Here is a 19,612-nt window from a genome sequence, read left to right as displayed (position 1 = left end):
TTCATAGGATAAAACTGGCTGGCCCGCCCATTCAACCAATCAACACTACCCCGTTGCGAAGCATAAGGGGTATGTGGTGTTGATTGGTTGAATGGGCGGGCACAAATTGAAATATATATTTTTAGCCAATAGAAATACCTAATCAATAGATAAGTGGTAATCCAATAGGACGTAGCGAATATTTCTTTTTCTCTTATAGCGAGCGGAGCGAGCGTATTCTGGCTTGTTTCAGAAGAAGAGCAGGAAAATTGAAATGTTAAGGGGTGAAGAGGGTCCCTAGCTATTTCTACCCCCACTGCTGGAAAACCACCCATGGGCTACATCAGTTGATCATCACGTGGTATTCACTTCGCTCTGTCTCTTCGTGAGACCGATACCGGAAAATAAAGTTTTCTCGGAACCATCAAATAATTATCCATTCAATATTATTTTATCAAAAGGTTACAAGCCCAGTGAGCGCACTCTTGTCGCAATGAAAGAAAAAGTAACGTTTCATTACCTCTTAGATAATCAAATTTAATCAGCTATTTCTATTGGTGGAAATATATATTATGAATGGGTGGGCACCCATGATACATATAGTTCAGCCAATTAGAAAGAGACATATTTAATGGCTAAATAGTTATCCAATAATAGGAACTTGGAAATAGTGAATATTCCTTTTCCTCTACAGTGAGCAGATCAAGCGCTATCTGGCGTGTCGCTGATGGGGGGCGCTTGGCCTGCTAATTATATAATCTAACTACCAACTACTTAGGAATGGTCCGGAACCAGGCCGCAGACCTCTCGAGTGCTATCTTCCAGAATCTAATAGAAATAGACAAGTAGAAGGCCAATAAAGCAAAGGCTATGCATATGTTAAAGTCAAGAAAAAAAAAAAGCCATTCTATGTGAGGGATATATGTCCATGTTTCGAGAAAAGAGTCCATCTGTAACTCCAAATCTGAGGAAGTATATAATTAGTGTCTTCAATCAAGGCATCCTTGCATTGAAGAACCCTACAAACGCCCGTTGGCGGAAAACTGTCCAGAGAGATACCGTACGTTTGAGTATCGATGGGCCGTCCCCGTCACTGAATTTTTCATTGTAGTGCACGGGCACTTCCTCTTCGCGGGCTATCCGCCTTGCGAGTTCAAGGTAGCTGTTCATGGTCATGTCAGGTAGTTGGTAGTACGCATCAGTCCGTGTATCATATTCTAGCTGATAAAAGTCCTTGGGGGCCTTGCTTTTCTTGGTTGTGTCCACTTTACTCAGCTCTAAAGCCTTCTCGTCATGGGCCTGGTTGAGTCCCGTCAGGTTCGCAAAGTATTGTTGGTAGCCTAGTAGGGAGAGTGGTTGGTTGGAGTAGGCTGGTCCTGGAGGAGACGTTCTGGATGGAGGATTGGGAACAGTAAATTTGGGGTATTTCTTCTTGTGTTTCTTGCGCTTCTTGTGCTTTTTCGATATGTCTATCGAGGTGTTGTCTTGATCATTATCATCATCACGATCATCCTCATCGAGATATGACAAAGGAGTGTTGTCTTCGTTGGGATTTAGGTAGGGTGGTTGCGGCCACTTCTTTGAGTGTTCTATGCCGGAGATGTTGTATTCCACCACACGGATAGAAGGGAAAAAGTTGGGTATCACACTGGGCGAGACGATAGACATAAAGTATCGCTCTGCCCATGGACCACCTACTTCATTGTAGTACTTCTTTAGCTCTTTCTTGTACCCAGCAGTGTTCACCTGGTCCTGCTCGGCCCAAGGCGGCTGTGGTAGTTTCGACCACAGCTTCTTCAGCTTTCGCAGGTAGCCCATCGACACCGTTATTGAGACGTCTTTCCCTGACTTCTCATGGCTGGTATCGTATTCTGATTCATCACCAATGATATACTTGATATCATCGAAATCCTGCAGAATAAAATGGTCAAGGTTCATGTGTCCGTAGAAGCTTCCAACGACTACGTCACGGTATTGCTTCATCCAAATAGCATATTTCTGCCAGCACGAACCAGACCAGTTCTTCTTCTTCTTGTTCTGAGCAGGCGGAACATGCCCGATGAGAATTGCCTTCATCCCTCTGTCCCGGAGCAGTTGCAGGTGTGTCCTGAGCCACTCCATATGCTCAAACCCTGGCTCATACTTTGAATTGCACCCATCCACGGCGCTGTTGGCCCGGTAGAAGTACATGGTGTTCAAACTGATGACAGCCAGTTTCCCTGGTATGGCCTCTACATAGAACCACCCTCCAATGGCGAACGAGTGTCTCTGTTCCTCTGGGATGACTGCACCCCACAGCTCGCTAAAGATCCTCGTCCACTTGTTTGGACCCCTCTCCATGATGTTGTGAGGCATGATGTCGTTGTTTCCGAAGGTTGGAATGATGGGGACCTTGAGGGTGTTTCCGAGTTCATCCTTGGGCTTGTGGAACGTCTTCACAAACTTGTCGAACACAAGCCGATTGGTGCTCACGATCTCCTTCTCAGAACGTGGCCTGCGTTCGTCTTTGTCGTGGCGCGCTGCGTCGCCCGTCCAGATCACAAAGTCAACCTTGTCTCGCAGGTTGTTACCGATCCAGTCGAAGGTTGCATCCAGCAGCGTCTCGGGGGTGTCGCAGTCTGTGCCAGGCGTGCCGAAGAAGCCAGCTATACCATGTCCACGGTGGCAGTCGTTTTTTATCTTCGTGTGGGCTTTGTAGAACAGGTCTGCATGGATATCTGGATACACACAATGTCAGCATCTATACCTCTGCGAACACACCGGGAGAGCCGTTGGACCAGCTCAAACGCACCTGTAATGTGCAAGAAACGGCCATGCAGGCCGCTGTGACCTTCTCCCTGGACATTGTCAGCTTCGTCGACAGCCGTAACCAGGGGAACTTGAGCTTGGTCCTGGACGTTCAAGGCCGCAGCATCCGCGCCCACGGCCGTCAGCAGCAGCAGCAGGAAGCGCAGTAAACATGGCGCCATGGCTGTGAGTGATCAGACGGAATCAAGACAAAATGTCCTTCTCGCCATCAGCACCGTCCACGTCCCGCCGGGGGGGGAGCGACCTAGTAATATATATACACACTCCTCAGACGGTGCCGTGCGTGAATGCGAGAGTGGGCGTGTGATACAATAATGCTCTTCAGGCGCCCTCAGGCTTCCGCGAAATAAATAAAATTAGGAATTAAGGAAAAAGGTTCGCAGGGATCTTCAGCGAGTGACGTGAAGGCTTAGGTAAGCAGAATATCGCAGCAGAGGGGGAGGCAGCCCTTTTCACATTTTTACATTTTTCTCTTTGGATTCATTCAGCTCGCCTTCTCTTCTTCTCATGCAGAGGACGATGTGATTGTAATACTTGATAAGAACTGCGTTGTGAAGGGGGTGCGCAGGCAGTTTCTCCAGCAAATCGCAGAGACGGCTCTCTTTTGGGACGACCTGAAAAAGGGCTGAAGGTGCAGGGGAAAAAGCAAAGAGGAGCAACGAGGCTTTCCTGCTAGTTCACTGGCTCGATGGGATGGGAAGAAGACACTGGCTGAGCCAACGGATGACGGAGCGATCGAGAGACAGCAAATAATAGCGGATGGGGACGCGCGGAGGCCGTCTTGCAGTGGTGGTGGTGTCACAGCAGATGGGCCGCGAGATCACTAATGCTTGCATGGGGCAAAGACCTCTTGGGCTTCTGGGGCCTTTGGATCGATCACCACTCGGAGCAGAATCCATCAACCGGCAGGGCAGACCATGAAACCGCACACCCACAACAGGCTGAAGAAGGACCCTCTGAAAGCGAGAATATAATATGCATGTGCAGAGAGGTGATCCATCGGAGGACTCTCTTGTCAAATGACGCTTTGATGCATTAGTTAGCGGCTGAATATCAACTTACTCCAGACTCGTGATACAACCTGGAGAGTTCGCTGTCTATCAGCAGCTATTCAAGGTCGGTTTCGATGCTGTCGAGTCTCTTCACAGCTGGCCATGTCCGCCCACGGATACAGTGTTTAACGACTGTCAGGCAGCGGGAAGCTCGATCGGCTCCTGTCAAAGGACCACAAAAGTCGTCCGTTCTGCAGCAGTGGAGTGGACTACTGAAGACATCGACAGCCTGGGAACAACCAAGAAAACGTATCTACCGTTGCGTAGATACACCACCCTGAGTGCTTAGGCGATACTCCGTATGGAGGCTACCATCGTTAAAATGAATGCTGGGTTTCTCTCGCTTACTGGGCCATATGATGGATGTGGCAGTACAAGCAGAGTCTCCTACTCCTTATCAGCTGGGACACTCAAGACAGCTATCTTAAGTTATCTGAAAGCTTAGAGAAGGCTTACTCTATGCGACCTTGATCACAAGAAGATCGGGACGGGGTATCATGCCATAATACCCCAGACCCAGGACTCAAGGTGTCTCTAAATAGTTTCACTGCTATGGTTGATATGTATCGTCTATAAAACGGCTCAACTAGAGTCACTTGGCTACTTTTCAGTCAATAAGTTGCCACGGGAGTAAACTGGAAGCTCTCCATCGTGATCAGGCGCCCCAGGTAACTAGTTATCGGTTCGCAAGGGTGTACTCTGGGAATGTTTACTCTGCAAACCTCGAATCCTGCTAATTAGGGCTACTAACGTAAGAGAGTAGAGAGATATAGGAAACGGAATAGCCAATACTCAGGGATAGACGAGCTGATTCCGTCGAAACTCCGACGCTGAAGTTGAAGTCGAGCATCGACAAGCATCTACGGATACACTGCATGATGGCGGGGTAGTTAGCTGTCAATTTATATAAACTTCGTTCTATCTCTATCTCCAGCTCTTATTATTCGAACTTCAATTTCAACATCAACTGCAGCGTGGTAGATATAAGTATTCCATTCACGGTAACTAAATAACCATCGCACGGCTCTTCCAATATGGCAGACTTTCCCACCTTGAAGCCGGCATTCACCATGCAGGTAACTAGTTATAACTGCCCTTCCCAGCGCCACGGATACATCTAACCACGGCATACATTCACCATTATATAGGTCTTGATCGACCCTCCAGTGAACGTAGGTATGCATCAGAAGCTTAAGCCCGTTGGTATCGATGCTAAAGCTAGCACAGAGTGCTAACATCGCCAATAATAGGAAGTACAGCGAAGAACTGCAACTTCGTAGTCACGGTGCGTCTCATGGCTTGCTCAAACTTTGGCCTGGCTGCAGATAAAATGTTTTCGTAGCTGAAGATGTCTGTCTCTAGCCCATGGTCGGCGGCACCGTCAAGAGCGAGCCTGGTTTCTTGCCCGCTTTCAACGGCCAGCTTGCTAGCAATGGCAATGATTATATCCGCACCGACCCAGACGGTAAACGTCTACGGCTGGATGCCCATACTGTAGTCAAGTATGTCTATTCCCCCAGCTTTTGGGGCACACAAAGCTGATTGAATGTTTAAAGAACAGATACGGGAGCTGTGAGTTTTCTAGATGACCAGCCAGCTAGCAGCGCCATGGCTTACTTGGTGGTAGTCTGTGTATATCAATTATACCGGAGTCGTTGACTTGACTCCCGAGATCAATGCCATTCTCACTGGCAGGGAAGAGGCAGCAAGCACCCAGTTTGGGAATATATGTATGATCCATCCACCTCCCTGGGAAAAATAAATAAATGGCGGAAACTCGCTAACATATCCCCCTTTCAAGCCACTACCCTTAAGTTCGAGGTTAGTTGATCCCCTTTCCCCGGCTGCAGGTCAGTCATAGGCACAATTGCTTACAGGTAAACCGTAACCTGTCCCAGAGCGGAGACGCCGATCATGCGGCCCTCGAGAACGGTATCTTCGTTGCCTCTGGTCGATTCATTTACGAGAAAGGTCAGAAGCCAATTGTAGACTATAAGGTCAGCCAGGTCTGTAAAGGTTGAGATTGGTAGACAGGATTGTCCCCTCCCGAGTCTGTCGGAGGGCAAGCATGAGACAACAACCATTCAATTGCATTATTCATTAATCGGAAGAGTATACATGTCCAAAGCCAAACCCGTATATAGTTTTGTATCCAACCGAAACCTCCAGGTTGACCCAAATTTTTAGTCATAGCAAAGGCGAGCGCTCATTTTGCTCCTGCTCCTCGTCTTCCTCCGGTATAGTTTCTGGCGCTCTGTGCTCCTGTCCCTGTCCCATCCAGCTCGAAATACCGCCTACAAGGCCAGGAAGCGCTCCTCCTATGCCTTCTCCGCCTCCCTCTTCTCCAAACTGGGTACCCCCGTACCCTCCACCAGCCCCGTAGCTATCGCCTCCAGGCTGCTCGTCTCCTCCCTCCTGCTGCTGCTGTTCCTCGTCGTCCTTCTTCGCCATCCACATCTGGTAAGCAAGGTATGCAACAACCACCAGAAGCAGTGTACCTATCACCGAGACAATGCATGTGAGGAACGTAGCGGAGCTAACCGCACATCCAAATGGACGGGTACGTATCTCCCACCTCTCTTTAGCGCCAAGTGGGCATATCGAGCTATTTGTCAAGGGAGCAAGGAGAGGGAAGGGAGAAGTATTCGGCACGCAGGTAGACGACTATGCAAGCAAAGTCAGCTATGCAGAAGTATCAGCCAGGAGAGGATACGTTAGACGTGAAACGCATCTCGAGCGCTGAATGAAGGGTATATATATATAATCTGAGCAAGGCCTATATATATATCAGAAGAAAATCCTCCAGTACATACAAATGCGCACCAACTGCAAAAATCCGCAGCACGAAGACAGCTGCCGCAGTCCTGGTTCCGCCAGCAGAACGGTAGGAGGTCGCCCTGTTTGCGCTCTTCGTAGAACTGCTCGATGGCCATAGCGATGCCATTGGCGGCAGTCATGTCGGTTTTCGATCTAAGGCTGCGACGCCTTCCTTGCTGCGCTAGTTAGCTCTTTAACAGTGGTGAAACAGGTGCAATCGTCTGGTCGACGAGGCAGAAGATGAGGAGTTTGCTCCATGGTCGTTTTTGTCCTGTTTCTTTTCTTTTCTCTTGCAGGCTGCATGTTTACACAAGCTGAACAGCGATTCCATACTTGCATGCATGCATGCCAAGGGCCCTTTTTTCAAGCAAGGGAGTCAAGTTGGTTGGCTGCCTGGAGAAAATTCGTGCATAAAGGGCTTGATACCGGCCAGTAAAGCGCCGAAAACGCTGGGCTGTCGGGCAGAAGAGGTTTTTACCCTGGTGCTTCATGGTCGATCTGTAACTTTATATGACATGGACGGGTAGGGGGGATGCGCGATACTTAGATATATCAATATATTGAGACTTGGCCTCGAGCAGACAGACATTCATTACTTGACCAGGATAGAGAGAAGAAAAATGGTAGTGAGAAACGTAGATATCATCACGCAAGTAAACAATGCTAATAGGTTAGGGCTGGCTGGCTGTTTGATAAACAGAACAGCCCCTAGATGAAGGTATATTAGAATCCGTCAAATCGATCTCTTTTGACAGCCGTCCAATCGGCCCGGCCGACGGGATCTATCAACTATCCTGGCGTTTGTTTTTTATTCCACGTAAAATAAACCCATTGCGTTGCTCATCTCATAGTACGCCGATAGAAAGACCGGGTAGGAATTAAACGACTCTCTTAACCTGTAGATATATGAATGAATTAGCTCCGATATGTCTAGGTATATACGGGGAAAGGGACAAGGTACCTCGAAGAACCGCTTGAGCCACCATACTTGGAAGATGCCGTTTGCAATCAGGACAGCAAGCTGGAAGAGACTCCACCATTTCACTCGCGAGTTTGTGCTCTCCGCAGTATTACGGTGGGTACGTTCACGGACAATGATGTATGATTGCTCGTCCTTAACCTGGGCGAGCTCGTCGGAGAGTCTCATTACTGTACAGCAAAGGTCAGCCAGCTATCCATATGTTCCATGTGTAGAGAAAAAAAAAAAAAAAAGGGTGAATGCGTACCCTCAGCCTCTAGAGGGTCAGACGGGTGTTCACTGGCAGGCACGTAGACAGTTCCATGAACGTTGAATGTCACCTCCTTGCTGTTCGACGACCAGGCCTCGTTGCCAAAGCAGTAGACATACTTCCCATCCCGTTTAGCGGTAAACGTAAACTCGTCGGAGGAAATCGAATTCTTGCTGTGAATCTTGTGGCCGGCGGGATCTTCAACCTGTATTCAATCAACGAGTTAGCGTGCATGTCCACTGTTGCTGTATATCTAGATTTCTCCCATCTCTGCTCTTTCTGGCCTGTCTGTCTGTCCGTTGGGTGACCAAGGTATCAACGCACCCAGAAATTAATGTCGAGATTTCCGCTTCCGCCAAACTCGGTGTCTCCCGTTTGGAAAACCACGCTCATCTTGTCGTCGACATGGAGGTTCTCGAAGAAACACTCCCTCGAATGCGCCTTGAGTGGAATGTTATGTGCTGTTGCGACCCCTATGCAGAGCAGGGCGGACACTGCGAGAGAGGAAAAGGCGAGCTTCATGGCGGCGCAGGGAGGTCAAACAAGGAACAATTAAGAGGAAGACACGGTGAGATACAGCCTGTCAGATGCCGTAACCTGTGCTATGCAACCGTCGAGTCGAGGGTTGAGGATGTTTTCTTGCTTGTCCTCGTCGTCAGCGGCCGTTCGTCCTTTTTTGCGTGTCCAGAAGCGCACGGACCACATACGCAATCCTGGGCAAAGGAGAGGCAGTAAGAGGCAGCAAAAGAGAGTAAAATAAAGTAGACGACGATGAAGATAGCAGTGAATAGCGGCTACATGGACAGATAGGATAGCTGAAGCCATTTACGGAGTATACAGAGCTGCAAAGTCCGGAGTTTTGCGAGAGTGCTTCCGCTGCCCCAGAGTAGTCAGACTGCCTGCTAGTTATTTAGATCGAGGAACTTCCCTTCACCCTCCTCTCTACACCAATAGCCGCTCAAACACCGTCGTTACATACAATTCTACAGCATTTGACTGGTATGATACAAGACGAAGGAGAATAGCCTTGAACATGACCCCCAAAGCGCGGAACGTACCAGGACAGGATATTAGGATGTCGTTTGGCGATGTCTTCAAGAGCAGCAAGGCGCTCAAGGCAGAGAGAGAGCTGGTCGCCAGAAAGGCAAGCCGTTCAACCGCTGCATACAGGGGAACATCAGCTAACAGACGAGCAGAGAGCGCAGCTTAAGGCCGAAAACAAGAGACTAGCCGACCTGAACGCAGCGATGGCACCATACACCAAGGTACAGGAGGCGAAAAACAGCAACGGTCAGGCAACAGGGCCTCCTGGCCCTCCACCAGCCGCAGTCCCTCCTCCGCCTGCTGATCTACCACCAGGGGCCGTTCAGCAAAAGCCTGAAGCCGCTGTCGTCCCGGCTATTGTGGTCCGGGACTGGACGAACGAGGACAACGCCCAGTTGAAGAAGTTGAAGGAGGACAACATCAGCTGGCGGAAAATCGCAGAGACGATGAACTGGCCGGTCCACGAGCTAAGGGAACGATGGCGGGCCATCAAGCCTGAGCTGCCTAAGAAGTCGCAGCAAGAGCCAGAAAAGGTCAAGCAAGACGGCGTTCAGGAGAAGCAAGTCGTGTTTATGGAGTCAGTCAAGGAGAAAAAGGTGGTCATCCCTTTTTTTTTTTTTCGAATCCGCACACCCTTAAAATTATCCATATATCCACACGTCAATGCGATGCGATGGCCAGCTAACAACTTAGCAGAGTAAAGAAATCCCAAAGGTGGTATATGCAGACGAGAGTCTGAGTACAGAGGAGGCCGTCCTGCTCAGCAAGCTTGCGGACAAGTACGACAAGGAGATGTGGTTACGCATCTGCTCCAAGTTCTTTGACAAGACCGGCAAGCGACTTGATCCAGACGAGGCCAGACGGCACATCCGTCCGTCATAAGCCACCGTCACGGCCACGGCTGCGGATACGCTATGCAGGTACCGCGTTTTAGCGAGCCTTATCAGCTTCTCGATTCTATACCCTGAACTCGTCGATATAAGTCTGTCCTGTCCAACGCTGCCACCTCGTCCTCTCTTAACTCAGACAGCGTCCTACCCCAGCATCTAGTGGCCCCCTATCCCGTCCGTGTAAACACATGTTCGCACTCTGGGCCACTCAGTCCACTCTCCTCCCCCTAAAGTCCAGCTTTCAGGGGGCAAAAAGAAACCAAAAAAGTCTGGGCTTGCGGATGTTTCATGACTAAGCAGCGCCCTGTTTTCTCTGGTTCGACTCCGGGACTTTTTTTGACGAAGACAAGACGAGGAAGATCCATTAAGTTCCTTCGCTGCAGTCGTCATATAAAACTCTGGAGTTTGCCTCTTGACCTTGCTTTTCCCTCTCCTCCCTCCAATTCCTGTCGTTACACTCGACACTGTTAGCAACAAACCCCGTCCCAACTCAACACCTTGGACACATCACCAACATAGGACGATAAAGGATGCGTTTCTCGACTGCCCTCTCGCTGGCTCTGGCGGCCAGCCCGGCTGCCGTCCTCGCTGCCGGCAACCTGGGGTTCTCTCTAGGCGTGAAGAAGCCCGATGGTACATGCAAGGGACAGACCGACTTTGAGCAGGACTTTGACACCCTCAAGGCTTACGGCCGCACCGTCAGGACATACGCGGCTGCTGACTGCGGCAACACTGCTTTCATTCTCCCAGCGGCTAAGGCAAAGGGCTTCAAGGTGGTTCTCGGTATCTGGTAAGTCTCCATGAAAAGGATGGCTGTTCTGCTTTGATAATGGTGACGCTAACGGCTTCAGGCCTGATGTTGAGGAGTCTTACAAAGCTGATGTAGAAGCACTGAAGAAGGCTGTCCCAGGCAACGAAGATATCATTGCTGCCATCACCGTTGGCTCTGAGACGCTTTACCGCGGCAACTTCACTGGTCCAGAGCTACTTAAGAAGATCAAGGATGTCAAGGATATGTTCCCCAAAATCAAGGTCGGCACTGCAGATAGCTGGAACAAGTACGCCGACGGTACTGCTGATGCCCTGATCCAGGGTGGCGTTGAGTTCTTGTACGTGTCTCCCCATTTTTTCCGTCTGTGGTCTCTCCTCATGCTTGAACGAACTGTTAACGCGAGTGTAGGTTGGTCAACGCATTCGCTTTCTGGCAGGGCAAGCCCATCGATCAGGCCCCCAAAACCCTCTTCGACGACCTGGTCGGGGCTGCTAAGCATATTGCCGACAAAGCCCCCAAGGGCTCGAGTCCCTACGTTGCCATCGGTGAAACTGGCTGGCCTACCGGTTCGTCCATCCGTATCCCTCTCGGCTATCACATAAACTAACACCTATATTATCTAGACGGCGGTACCGACTACGGCGCGGCAAAGGCTGGCACCAAGAACGCCGAGAAATTCTACCAGCAGGGTGTCTGCGCCATGCTCGCCTGGGGTGTAGACGTCTTCTACTTCGAGGCCTTCGACGAGCCATGGAAGCCCAAGAGCATCGGTGACAACGGCAATGCCGCTGACGAGACCCACTGGGGCATGTACACTGCTGACCGCAAGTCCAAGTTTAACGCCGACTGCAAGGTCAATAAGAAGAAGGACTAGACTGGTCTATCGAGTAGTCTAATCGTTAATCCTTAATTGTTGTTGTATATCTGCATAGCTTGGCCATGGACATACACCGGTTTTCTTACTCACCTTCTCTTCGTCTCACATACTTCGTCTGCTCTATCTGCTTCTAATTACCAACATGAGTGCAAATATCAATATCAACATCGTCTTCTCGACCCTCTTTGTAAGTCTCTTTCTCCTTTTTTGACTGCCACCATCGAACTCTCGCCATCCACGGCTTCAACCCCTTTTCGCGTCTTAGTAAGAATATCATCAACGTTAGTTAGCGTCGCGAACACCAAAAAAAAAAAAAAAAAAAGTAATAATAACAATTTTGGCTTCCCGTTTTTGACATCGACAAACCTCAACTTCTAACGCTCAGCTTTTCTCCTTCTCCTTCTCCTTCTCTTGTTTTCTTCTTTGCGTCTTCGTTTCTCGTCGATTCCTCATCGCGTTCGGCATCCCACTTTGTCGGACGATCCGGCCTCGAGAAGACCCGAAGACCAAAAAGCGGCACTCGTTCGTGAGCCATGGTTCGTTCCCTGGGCTAAACCACGGTTCCGACAAACTACAAGAAGCACAAGGGGAAAAAAGGGGGGGGTGAATAGACGACGTGTTTACTCGGTTGACTGCCTGTCTGCGCGGTTCTCGTTCGGTTTATATATATATATTCTCGGGCGTTAATTTCGACGGTTGCTGGCTGGCAGCGACGGTGACGGCGAGGCCTCGACAGCTCCTCTGTACTCCGTACTACTGCGGCCCTGCTACGCTTCTACAGCCAACGGCAGCACCAGGGCCGTTGAGTTTTATGCGTCAAGATTCCGGCAGACATCGAACGCGGCGAGCTTGTGCTTGCTGCATCAGACAAGACGGACAGTAAGATATCTTTTTTTTTTTCTTCCGCAGCGTTGAAGCGACAGTTACTGTTCTTTCTTCGACGCCGGCGTACAATGGCATTGGCTGCGTGTGACTGACGTGTGCATCACCTGTAGGCCCAACTCTCGCAGTCAATTCTCCCAATCCCGTTATCCTGCAGCCGTCCCTCCACCGCGACGACGACGAGGTTGAAGTCGAGCGGGAACATACGCTGACACTGCCACTGCGCCGGTCCGTCACTCCAAGTGCGGTCTCGAGCATCGCGGCAGGCACCTCACTTGCTGTCCCCTCCGCAGGAGGATACCGCGGCCCAACCTCGGACGCGCAGTCGTCGACCTTTTCGCCAGACAACAAGCGAACAGACGCCAGTGCCTACTATACGGCCGCCTGGGGCTCTCCCTACGCCACGCCCAGCCCACGGAGCGTCTCCTGGCAGCTGAGGAGCAGACAGGGCGATTTCGAGTCTGAACTTGACCTCGAGAATTCCCCCTTCTCCATCCGTACGACCGCTCGTGTTGAGGAGCAGCTGTTGCCGGACTCCGCTAGCCAGACGGGTATCGTACCCTTTCCCGAACTCACCTCGACCTTATTCGAACGGGAACTGCAGCCTGAGAGCAGCGTCAGCCGGCACCGTGGGAAGTCCATCAAGGATTTCACGCAGGATTGGATCAATCAGTATCTGACGGGGAAGCCTCGCTCGGAACGGACGAATTGGTTGAGTGACGACTCAGGAGACAGCGACGTTGGTTCGTTTCTAACCGCATACCAGCAGCGTGTCGACGGTTCGGAAGGCTGGCTTGATCTCGACGACGACGACGACAGTGCCAACAACAACAACTACAAGGAAGATCTTCTCAAGACGCCCACTGCGTCAAGCTTGCTCAAGGGGAAGAGACCAGAGTTTGGCTGGAAGTCCCGGCCTGCTCATCTCAGGGCAAAGCACGCTCCCAAGGCGAGCACGGCCACCCTGAAACAGTCCGACTTTTGGGATTTTGGCCAGGACCCTGAACGATCGTCCCGGTCCCAGTCTCGCTCTCAATCCCGCTCTCAATCTCAATCGAGATCTCATTCACTTGCCAGGTCCCAATCCCAGTCTGAAGCCTGCGACCAGGACTGCGCTTCCGTCACCATGTCAAACCTCGAGCCACTCACCATACCGGAAGTGCATCCGCCTCCACAGCAACATACTTATGTTTCGCCCATAGATAAGCCTCTCCCGCTCCCTCCAACACCGGTGGAAGATGCACTAGATAAGCCTCTACCTAGTGGACCAAAAGAGACCATTCGCACTGCTCCAGCCTTCCTACGCCCCAAAAAGAAAGTCGCCTGGCGTGGAAAGCAATGCATCATCGCACTCCCTCTAGAGGATAGCCGTGGATCGGCCGAAGGGGGGAAACGACTTCTAACACCCGCCGACGTGGAGCAGATCTTGGATAGCTGGGAAGAAAAGGGATACGATGTTCGAGGAACTGGCCGCGGAGAACCGGTCACGGTCGATCTGCAGAATCGCCAGACCCATCCTGATCCTGCAGACACACGCCGGGAACTCGAAGAGAAGCAGTTCCACGTCAGTTTCCCAGATCAGTCCGTTTGGGAAGAGTATGTCGATTTCTTAAAGGAAGAGAAACTTCGAGCTCTCGGCGTCAGCCTGGGAGATCCAGAACCCAACCCCATCATGTCACCTACGCCGGGAGCCATGAGCCGCAACTCTTCGCAGATGCCCATGCTACCTGGGCACACCATCTCTCCTCCCATCCCTACCTCCTCTGCTGGCAGCAACAATCTGAACATGATGCAGAACCCTTTCTCTCCGGCTTTCAACCAATCCACAAAGGCAACTTCCAACATCAGTTCAATGAACTCTCCTGCGTCACCCTTTGGATTCCATCCCGAATCTCCCTTTCAACAATTCCAGCCGGTGTACGGGAATGAAACAAACTATCCATTCTTGCCATTCCAGCCTACTCCGCCGGCACACGGCACTCATACTCCACAGAATCTTTATGGTATAAGGCCAAATGGCATCACTCCCACTAACATAGGCAACATGCCCAACCTAGGTTCTCTGCTGCACTCTGTCTCACCTATACTCGATGAGTCAAAGCAGTACCCTGGCCTGGCCAGTATGTTACCCCATTCACACTTTAACAACCCATATGGTGTTAGCACGCCACAAGGTCGAATGAACGAATATGAAAACACCATGCACCACCAGCCCATGGATGAACCAAACGTTGAAATGGAAGGGGAAGCAGATACCACCCTTCAATCAACCCATTCTGGACCTGAAATCGCCCATCCAACCCCTCGAGGCCATCGACACAATGTAAGCGAGACTCTGCAAAAGGGGGTTGAAAGGGACTACCAGATGGAGAATCCCGTGCTCGAGGATGAGCCAAGAGTAGAGGATAACTTGATGAATTCTCGATGGGCTGCTCCTGAACAATCAATGGGTCAACAGCATTCCTTCTTCCCGTCTGAATCCATCAACCAGTCCAGCCGACTCCAACAGCATATTTTCAACGAGCAACAAGCTCACAAATCTCATATCGAGGAAGAGGCATCCGATCTTGAGACAAATCCCAGTATCAAGGATGTCCGCTCCCCTGTGGATGACTACCACACTCACCAGGCCAAACAAAGCACTGGCTCGACATTCATCCCAGGCCATAAGTCCACTTCCTCCATTTCAAAGCTCAACGTTGCTGCGAAGGCATTCGACCCCTCCATATCCTCTTTCTCCCCGACCAACTTCTCATTCATGTCCAATAATACCTTCCAACCAACCTTCAGCAGCTTTCATCCACGGCCCGCTTTCAACCAGGATGTGCCGCAAAGCGTTTCCCACAGCGCACATTCCAGCGGTTTCAACGTTGAAGCGCCAGCATTCGCTCCAGTCCAGAAACCCCAAGAACCAATCTCCACTCCAAGTAACTTCAAGTTCTCTTCCGCCACCTTCAATGTTGCGGCTCCAGTGTTTAATCCCGGAACAAACTTCACTCTTCCCTCATCTGACCAGAAACCTTCTCCATCAGGTCCACGAACTAAAATATTTGATAACTTTGATCCGGCAGCAATTATCCCACCCACAAAGGCGTCCAAAGCCATTCCTATTGTGCGTCCTGGAGATAGAAAAGAGAGCAATGACCAACCTGATGGCGATGCGTCTGGTAGATTTGGTGCTCAGGGCCGAGAAAAACGTGCTCGTCGCGCCGAAAGTCATGGCGGTGACCATAGTGACACTACTCGTGAACTTATGTTTACCATGTCACCTGCTGCTGCGGCCGATTCCAAACGCACTGCTACTCTGATTGAAGACAGTGATGAGGTGCCTCCCGAAATAGCTGCGAACCGCAAGAGGACAGAAGAGGAGATTATCGAAACTATTCTGTCCGCGCATGACGATGATCTTGAGGAAGTGGAAGAAGGAGAAATTGTTGAAGAAAAGGACGATAGCAAGCAGTTTGAGTTCAAAAACAAAGAAGATGCTGCTGCGTTCAACGTTGCTCATCCTTCTATTCTTGCAGATGAGAAGATTGTCGATGACCAGGAGACCTTAAAGTCTCAGCCAGCGCAACCTGAAGTCGGAGCAGATAAAGATGCTGCTGTTGACCAAGAGGAACAAGATACCATTGTTGAAGGGGATGATCAAGAAGAGCACGAGTCCCCGGCGGAAAATATCGCTGATCAACCCAAGGCCTCGGTGCTCAAACCTACTGCCAAGCCATTCGAGTTCATATCAAGCAAGCCTCCAGTGTTGAAGCCTATTTCCCCAGTTGCATCACCCCTACAGACTCCTATTTCTAAGCCAAAGAAACAAGGCCTCTACGCTTCACGATACGCTGTTTCCGAACCTGATTCTCCTGAGCCTGTCAAAAACCAGAGCACTCTTACAGCTAGTCTCAAGGCAGCCGAACAAACTGAAGAGGTTGAAGAGGTTGAGAAACTCACTGCTCAGGGCGTCAATTCCTCAGATGAAGATGAAATTGATGCTGTTATGAAACAGCTCAATGACGGTGACTCAAGTGTTGGTGTTGAGAGACGGGAATCTCCTTCTAAACCTGTCTTCCAGGCTTCTTCTGCTAATAACTCAGTGTCCAACCTCGCACAAAGCCGAGTTTCTCACAATGACGCTCCTAGCCCTTGCATGCTAGACGAGCCGCCGTTTGAGCAGGAAAGTCCCGAGGTACCAGCATATGAACGTACCCAGCCTCCGTCCGCTCCTCTTGTGCAACGCAAACCGGCCGTCGGCGGACCGCCTTCTATCCGTCAACTAAACACTCAACCGCAAGATCACATCAGTGACTGGGACGATGCAATTCTATCCGGGGATGATCTAGAACTTCGACAGAGAGCACCATTCTTCGAAACCCATGTCAAAGACATAGTTCGGTCTTCGATGGGAGACCATCTCGCTCCCATCGAGCGAAGCTTGTCTGCCATCCAACTAGCGATTTCCCAGAATCCCTCGTATAAACCTCGTTCAACAAGGGTGGAGCATAGCGACGCTGATGACGAGGATGATGAAGATGATGGTGATCACCGACCACGGTCTCCTCGAAATAAGCATGATAAACTCGCTGTGAGAATAAAGGCCATTGTTTCTGAAGCACTGGCCACACACCGCCCAACTCCCGTGCCAGAGCCAGCTCCAAAGGTTGATCTGTCCGAAGTAACCTCCACGCTTGCCGAAGTGAAAGCCGCCATTGCCTTGGTATCACAGCAACAAAGTCAGACAGATGGTATTCGAGATATCATCTCACAAAGCATCTCGGACCATCCAGCTCTCAATGCCAAGGAGGTAGTCGTTGAGGAGAAGCCTGACTTGGCTCCAGAAATGGAGAAGCTTAAGCTACAAGTTGAGGGGCTGCAGAGCATGCTTCGACTAGCTGATGAGCGCGCTGAGAATGAGTACCATGCTCGACGAGCTGCCCAGGAAGCTCTAGCTCTAGCCCAACAACGATCGGAGGCTGCTGAGAAGGGTATTATGGCTGAACGGGAAGCTAAGGCTGCCGCCGAAGAGGCTTTAAAATTGGTCAAGAGTCAACATCTCTCTCAAGCCCAGCAGATTGAACAACAGTCCCGAGACCTTCAAGAGCAACAGGAGATGATGCGTCTTACTCTATCGGAACTATCGAACAAGAACATCGATCTTCAAGGCACCCTTGATGAATACAGAACAAGCGCGGACCAAGCTCGAGCAGAAAAGGAGAGGTTCGAAGAAGAAAATAATGACCTTCTTCGTACCATTGAGATTCTTAAGATTCAGACCGATGAAGGCGCGGACGTCAAGCAGAAACTCCGCGAAAGATTTGAGAAACTACAAGGAGATATGACTTCGCTTATCAAGAATATTGCCCGTGAACAGGCTGAATGGAGGAAAAAGGAAGTTGAGGCTAACATCAAATACAATACCCTTAAGGCTGACTTTGATCGTGAACATAAACAGCGACAGAAATTGGAACTTCACATTAGCGATCTTGAGCAAAAGGAGATGGAAGCCACGAAACTGAGATTTATCTTAGACCAGTCTCAGAACGAAAATGATAAGCTTGAGGCACTGTTGATGCAAGTTCGACAGGAGAGTCACGATCACCAAGCCAGAGCTGCCCAATTTGAACGTGAAGCCAAAGCGGCTATTGAGAATAGCCACTTTGAAGCTGAACGCGTAAGAGCACTGCTAGAAACGGATCTCAATGCCGCTCATCATCAGGTCAACTTCGTTCGCACAGAGCTTGAGGCTCAAATCTCGAACGTACAGAGCCTTCTTGACAATGCCAAGATGGACTCCGAGACTGCTAAGGCAAGATACGAACTCTTGCTTGCAGAAGCTAGAGATTCCAAATTAGCCGCTCTTCATGATGCTGCTGAGTCCAAGGAAGTGGCCATCCAAGATCAACGTCGCTTGCACGAACGTACCCTCAACGACCTCCGCGAACGACACGCTCGTGCTATGCACAACACTTCCGAGGATAGACAACGTGATGAAGCCCATTATATGGAAGTTGTTGCTCTGCGTGATGAGAAGATTGAGCACCTTCAGGAGAGGGTAGCAAGTCTTGAAGAGAAGCTCGAAATCGCCAAGTCTGCCGCCCGGGCTGCCGCAGAGGCGGCTCAGACTGCTAAGGCTGCTCCGGCGTCTCAGCAGGCGGTTCAAACGACCTCCCCGTCAATGACTTATGCTCAAGGATCTGAAGTTCCCGATAAGATCTCACCACAGGCTTTGCGAGAATCGATCATGGTATTGCAAGACCAGCTGCAACAACGTGAAGGACGAATTGAAGAACTCGAACAAGAGCTATCTACCATTGACAGGGATGCTCCTGCGAAGATCAAGGAGAAGGAAACAGAGATTAACTGGCTCCGTGAATTACTAAGTGTCCGCCTTGATGATCTCCGAGATCTCATCCGGGCCGTCTCACAGCCATCATTCGATCAGCACACGGTCCGTGATGCTGCAATTCGCCTTCGAGCAAACCTACAGATGCAGCAGCAGGAAAAGGAGAGAGCTATGTCTGGAGGCAATAGCCAGTTTCCTAGCATAGCATCGCTTACCAGCCTTGCGTCCTCCCCCCGTGCGTTGCCGCTAGCGGCAGCTGCAGCGTGGGGGAACTGGCGTAAAGGGAATGGCGGCAGCAGCAGCAGCAGCAGCAACAACAACAACAACAATTCGGCACCCACGGCATCTTCAGGCAACAGTAGCCACAGCGATGACCAGCTCACGCCGTCTAAGCCGCCCAAGCCTGCATTAACAGCGTCCCAAGGTTTTCTCTCCGGACTTATGACGCCCCCCAGCTCAAATACACGTGACCCGCCTGTCGTGCCGCCCGCCCCGATAGGACGACGAACGTATGCCGAAACCCGACCGCTACGAGGGCAGAATCCGGGCATCCGAAGATTATCTAGCCGCCAACTAGAAAACATTATGCCTCCCACAACGCCACCATTGCTACGCAATTCAAGCTACGACCATGATGCCGAAACAATGCATTATGGCGCTAGCAGCTCGACAGACGACAATGACAATGACAGTGTCATTGGCGGCCTTATTGGGCGAGAAACTGGCACCCGCTCTATTGAAGGACCATTTGGCCCGGAGATATAAACTTCAATGACTCATTTTTCATTTCTCAAACTTTTTCCCTTTATTATTTTCTATTTAATTTTCAGTTTCTCTGACCTATTTTTTTTCTTTTTTTCTTTTTTTTTTTTTTTTTTTGGCCCCGTTCCTTACTCATATACTATTCCATGTTTCTAAGATTCTT

General features: G+C 50.4%; 7 protein-coding genes across 7 annotated transcripts; 4 read left to right on the top strand and 3 right to left on the bottom strand.

The window, feature by feature from the left end:
* Window positions 1-729: 729 nt before the first annotated feature.
* On the bottom strand, window positions 730-2,989 carry TERG_07964 (uncharacterized protein). Its single transcript, XM_047748857.1, has one exon. It carries the CDS (start codon window positions 2,332-2,334, stop codon window positions 973-975), a length of 1,362 nt encoding a protein of 453 aa, XP_047604848.1. The 5' UTR covers window positions 2,335-2,989; the 3' UTR covers window positions 730-972.
* Window positions 2,990-4,873: 1,884 nt separating this feature from the next.
* Window positions 4,874-5,860, top strand: TERG_07963 (uncharacterized protein; the record flags this gene model as incomplete). The annotated part of the gene is made up of 8 exons (XM_003231616.1): window positions 4,874-4,915; window positions 4,988-5,015; window positions 5,090-5,124; window positions 5,202-5,341; window positions 5,396-5,411; window positions 5,467-5,569; window positions 5,641-5,660; window positions 5,738-5,860. 8 exons carry the CDS (start codon window positions 4,874-4,876, stop codon window positions 5,858-5,860), a joined length of 507 nt encoding a protein of 168 aa, XP_003231664.1.
* Window positions 5,861-6,026: 166 nt separating this feature from the next.
* TERG_07962 (uncharacterized protein) lies at window positions 6,027-6,796 on the bottom strand (the record flags this gene model as incomplete). The annotated part of the gene is made up of 2 exons (XM_003231615.1): window positions 6,027-6,503; window positions 6,653-6,796. The coding sequence occupies 2 exons, from the start codon at window positions 6,794-6,796 to the stop codon at window positions 6,027-6,029; spliced, it is 621 nt and encodes a 206-aa protein (XP_003231663.1).
* A 738-nt stretch (window positions 6,797-7,534) lies between these two features.
* On the bottom strand, window positions 7,535-8,407 carry TERG_07961 (uncharacterized protein; the record flags this gene model as incomplete). The annotated part of the gene is made up of 4 exons (XM_003231614.1): window positions 7,535-7,552; window positions 7,618-7,805; window positions 7,883-8,090; window positions 8,210-8,407. 4 exons carry the CDS (start codon window positions 8,405-8,407, stop codon window positions 7,535-7,537), a joined length of 612 nt encoding a protein of 203 aa, XP_003231662.1.
* Window positions 8,408-9,132: 725 nt separating this feature from the next.
* On the top strand, window positions 9,133-9,811 carry TERG_07960 (uncharacterized protein; the record flags this gene model as incomplete). The annotated part of the gene is made up of 2 exons (XM_003231613.2): window positions 9,133-9,525; window positions 9,626-9,811. The coding sequence occupies 2 exons, from the start codon at window positions 9,133-9,135 to the stop codon at window positions 9,809-9,811; spliced, it is 579 nt and encodes a 192-aa protein (XP_003231661.2).
* A 538-nt stretch (window positions 9,812-10,349) lies between these two features.
* Window positions 10,350-11,465, top strand: TERG_07959 (uncharacterized protein; the record flags this gene model as incomplete). The annotated part of the gene is made up of 4 exons (XM_003231612.1): window positions 10,350-10,609; window positions 10,671-10,928; window positions 11,000-11,157; window positions 11,215-11,465. 4 exons carry the CDS (start codon window positions 10,350-10,352, stop codon window positions 11,463-11,465), a joined length of 927 nt encoding a protein of 308 aa, XP_003231660.1.
* A 956-nt stretch (window positions 11,466-12,421) lies between these two features.
* TERG_07958 (uncharacterized protein) lies at window positions 12,422-19,452 on the top strand (the record flags this gene model as incomplete). The annotated part of the gene is made up of 2 exons (XM_003231611.1): window positions 12,422-12,437; window positions 12,464-19,452. 2 exons carry the CDS (start codon window positions 12,422-12,424, stop codon window positions 19,450-19,452), a joined length of 7,005 nt encoding a protein of 2,334 aa, XP_003231659.1.
* Between the last annotated feature and the right edge of the window lie 160 nt (window positions 19,453-19,612).

The sequence above is a fragment of the Trichophyton rubrum genome (genome assembly GCF_000151425.1).
Source record: "Trichophyton rubrum CBS 118892 genomic scaffold supercont2.11, whole genome shotgun sequence".
In the NCBI taxonomy this organism is placed as follows: Eukaryota; Fungi; Ascomycota; class Eurotiomycetes; order Onygenales; family Arthrodermataceae; genus Trichophyton; species Trichophyton rubrum.
Note: the sequence above shows the minus strand (reverse complement) of the source record. Positions and strands in the feature narration are given on the sequence as shown.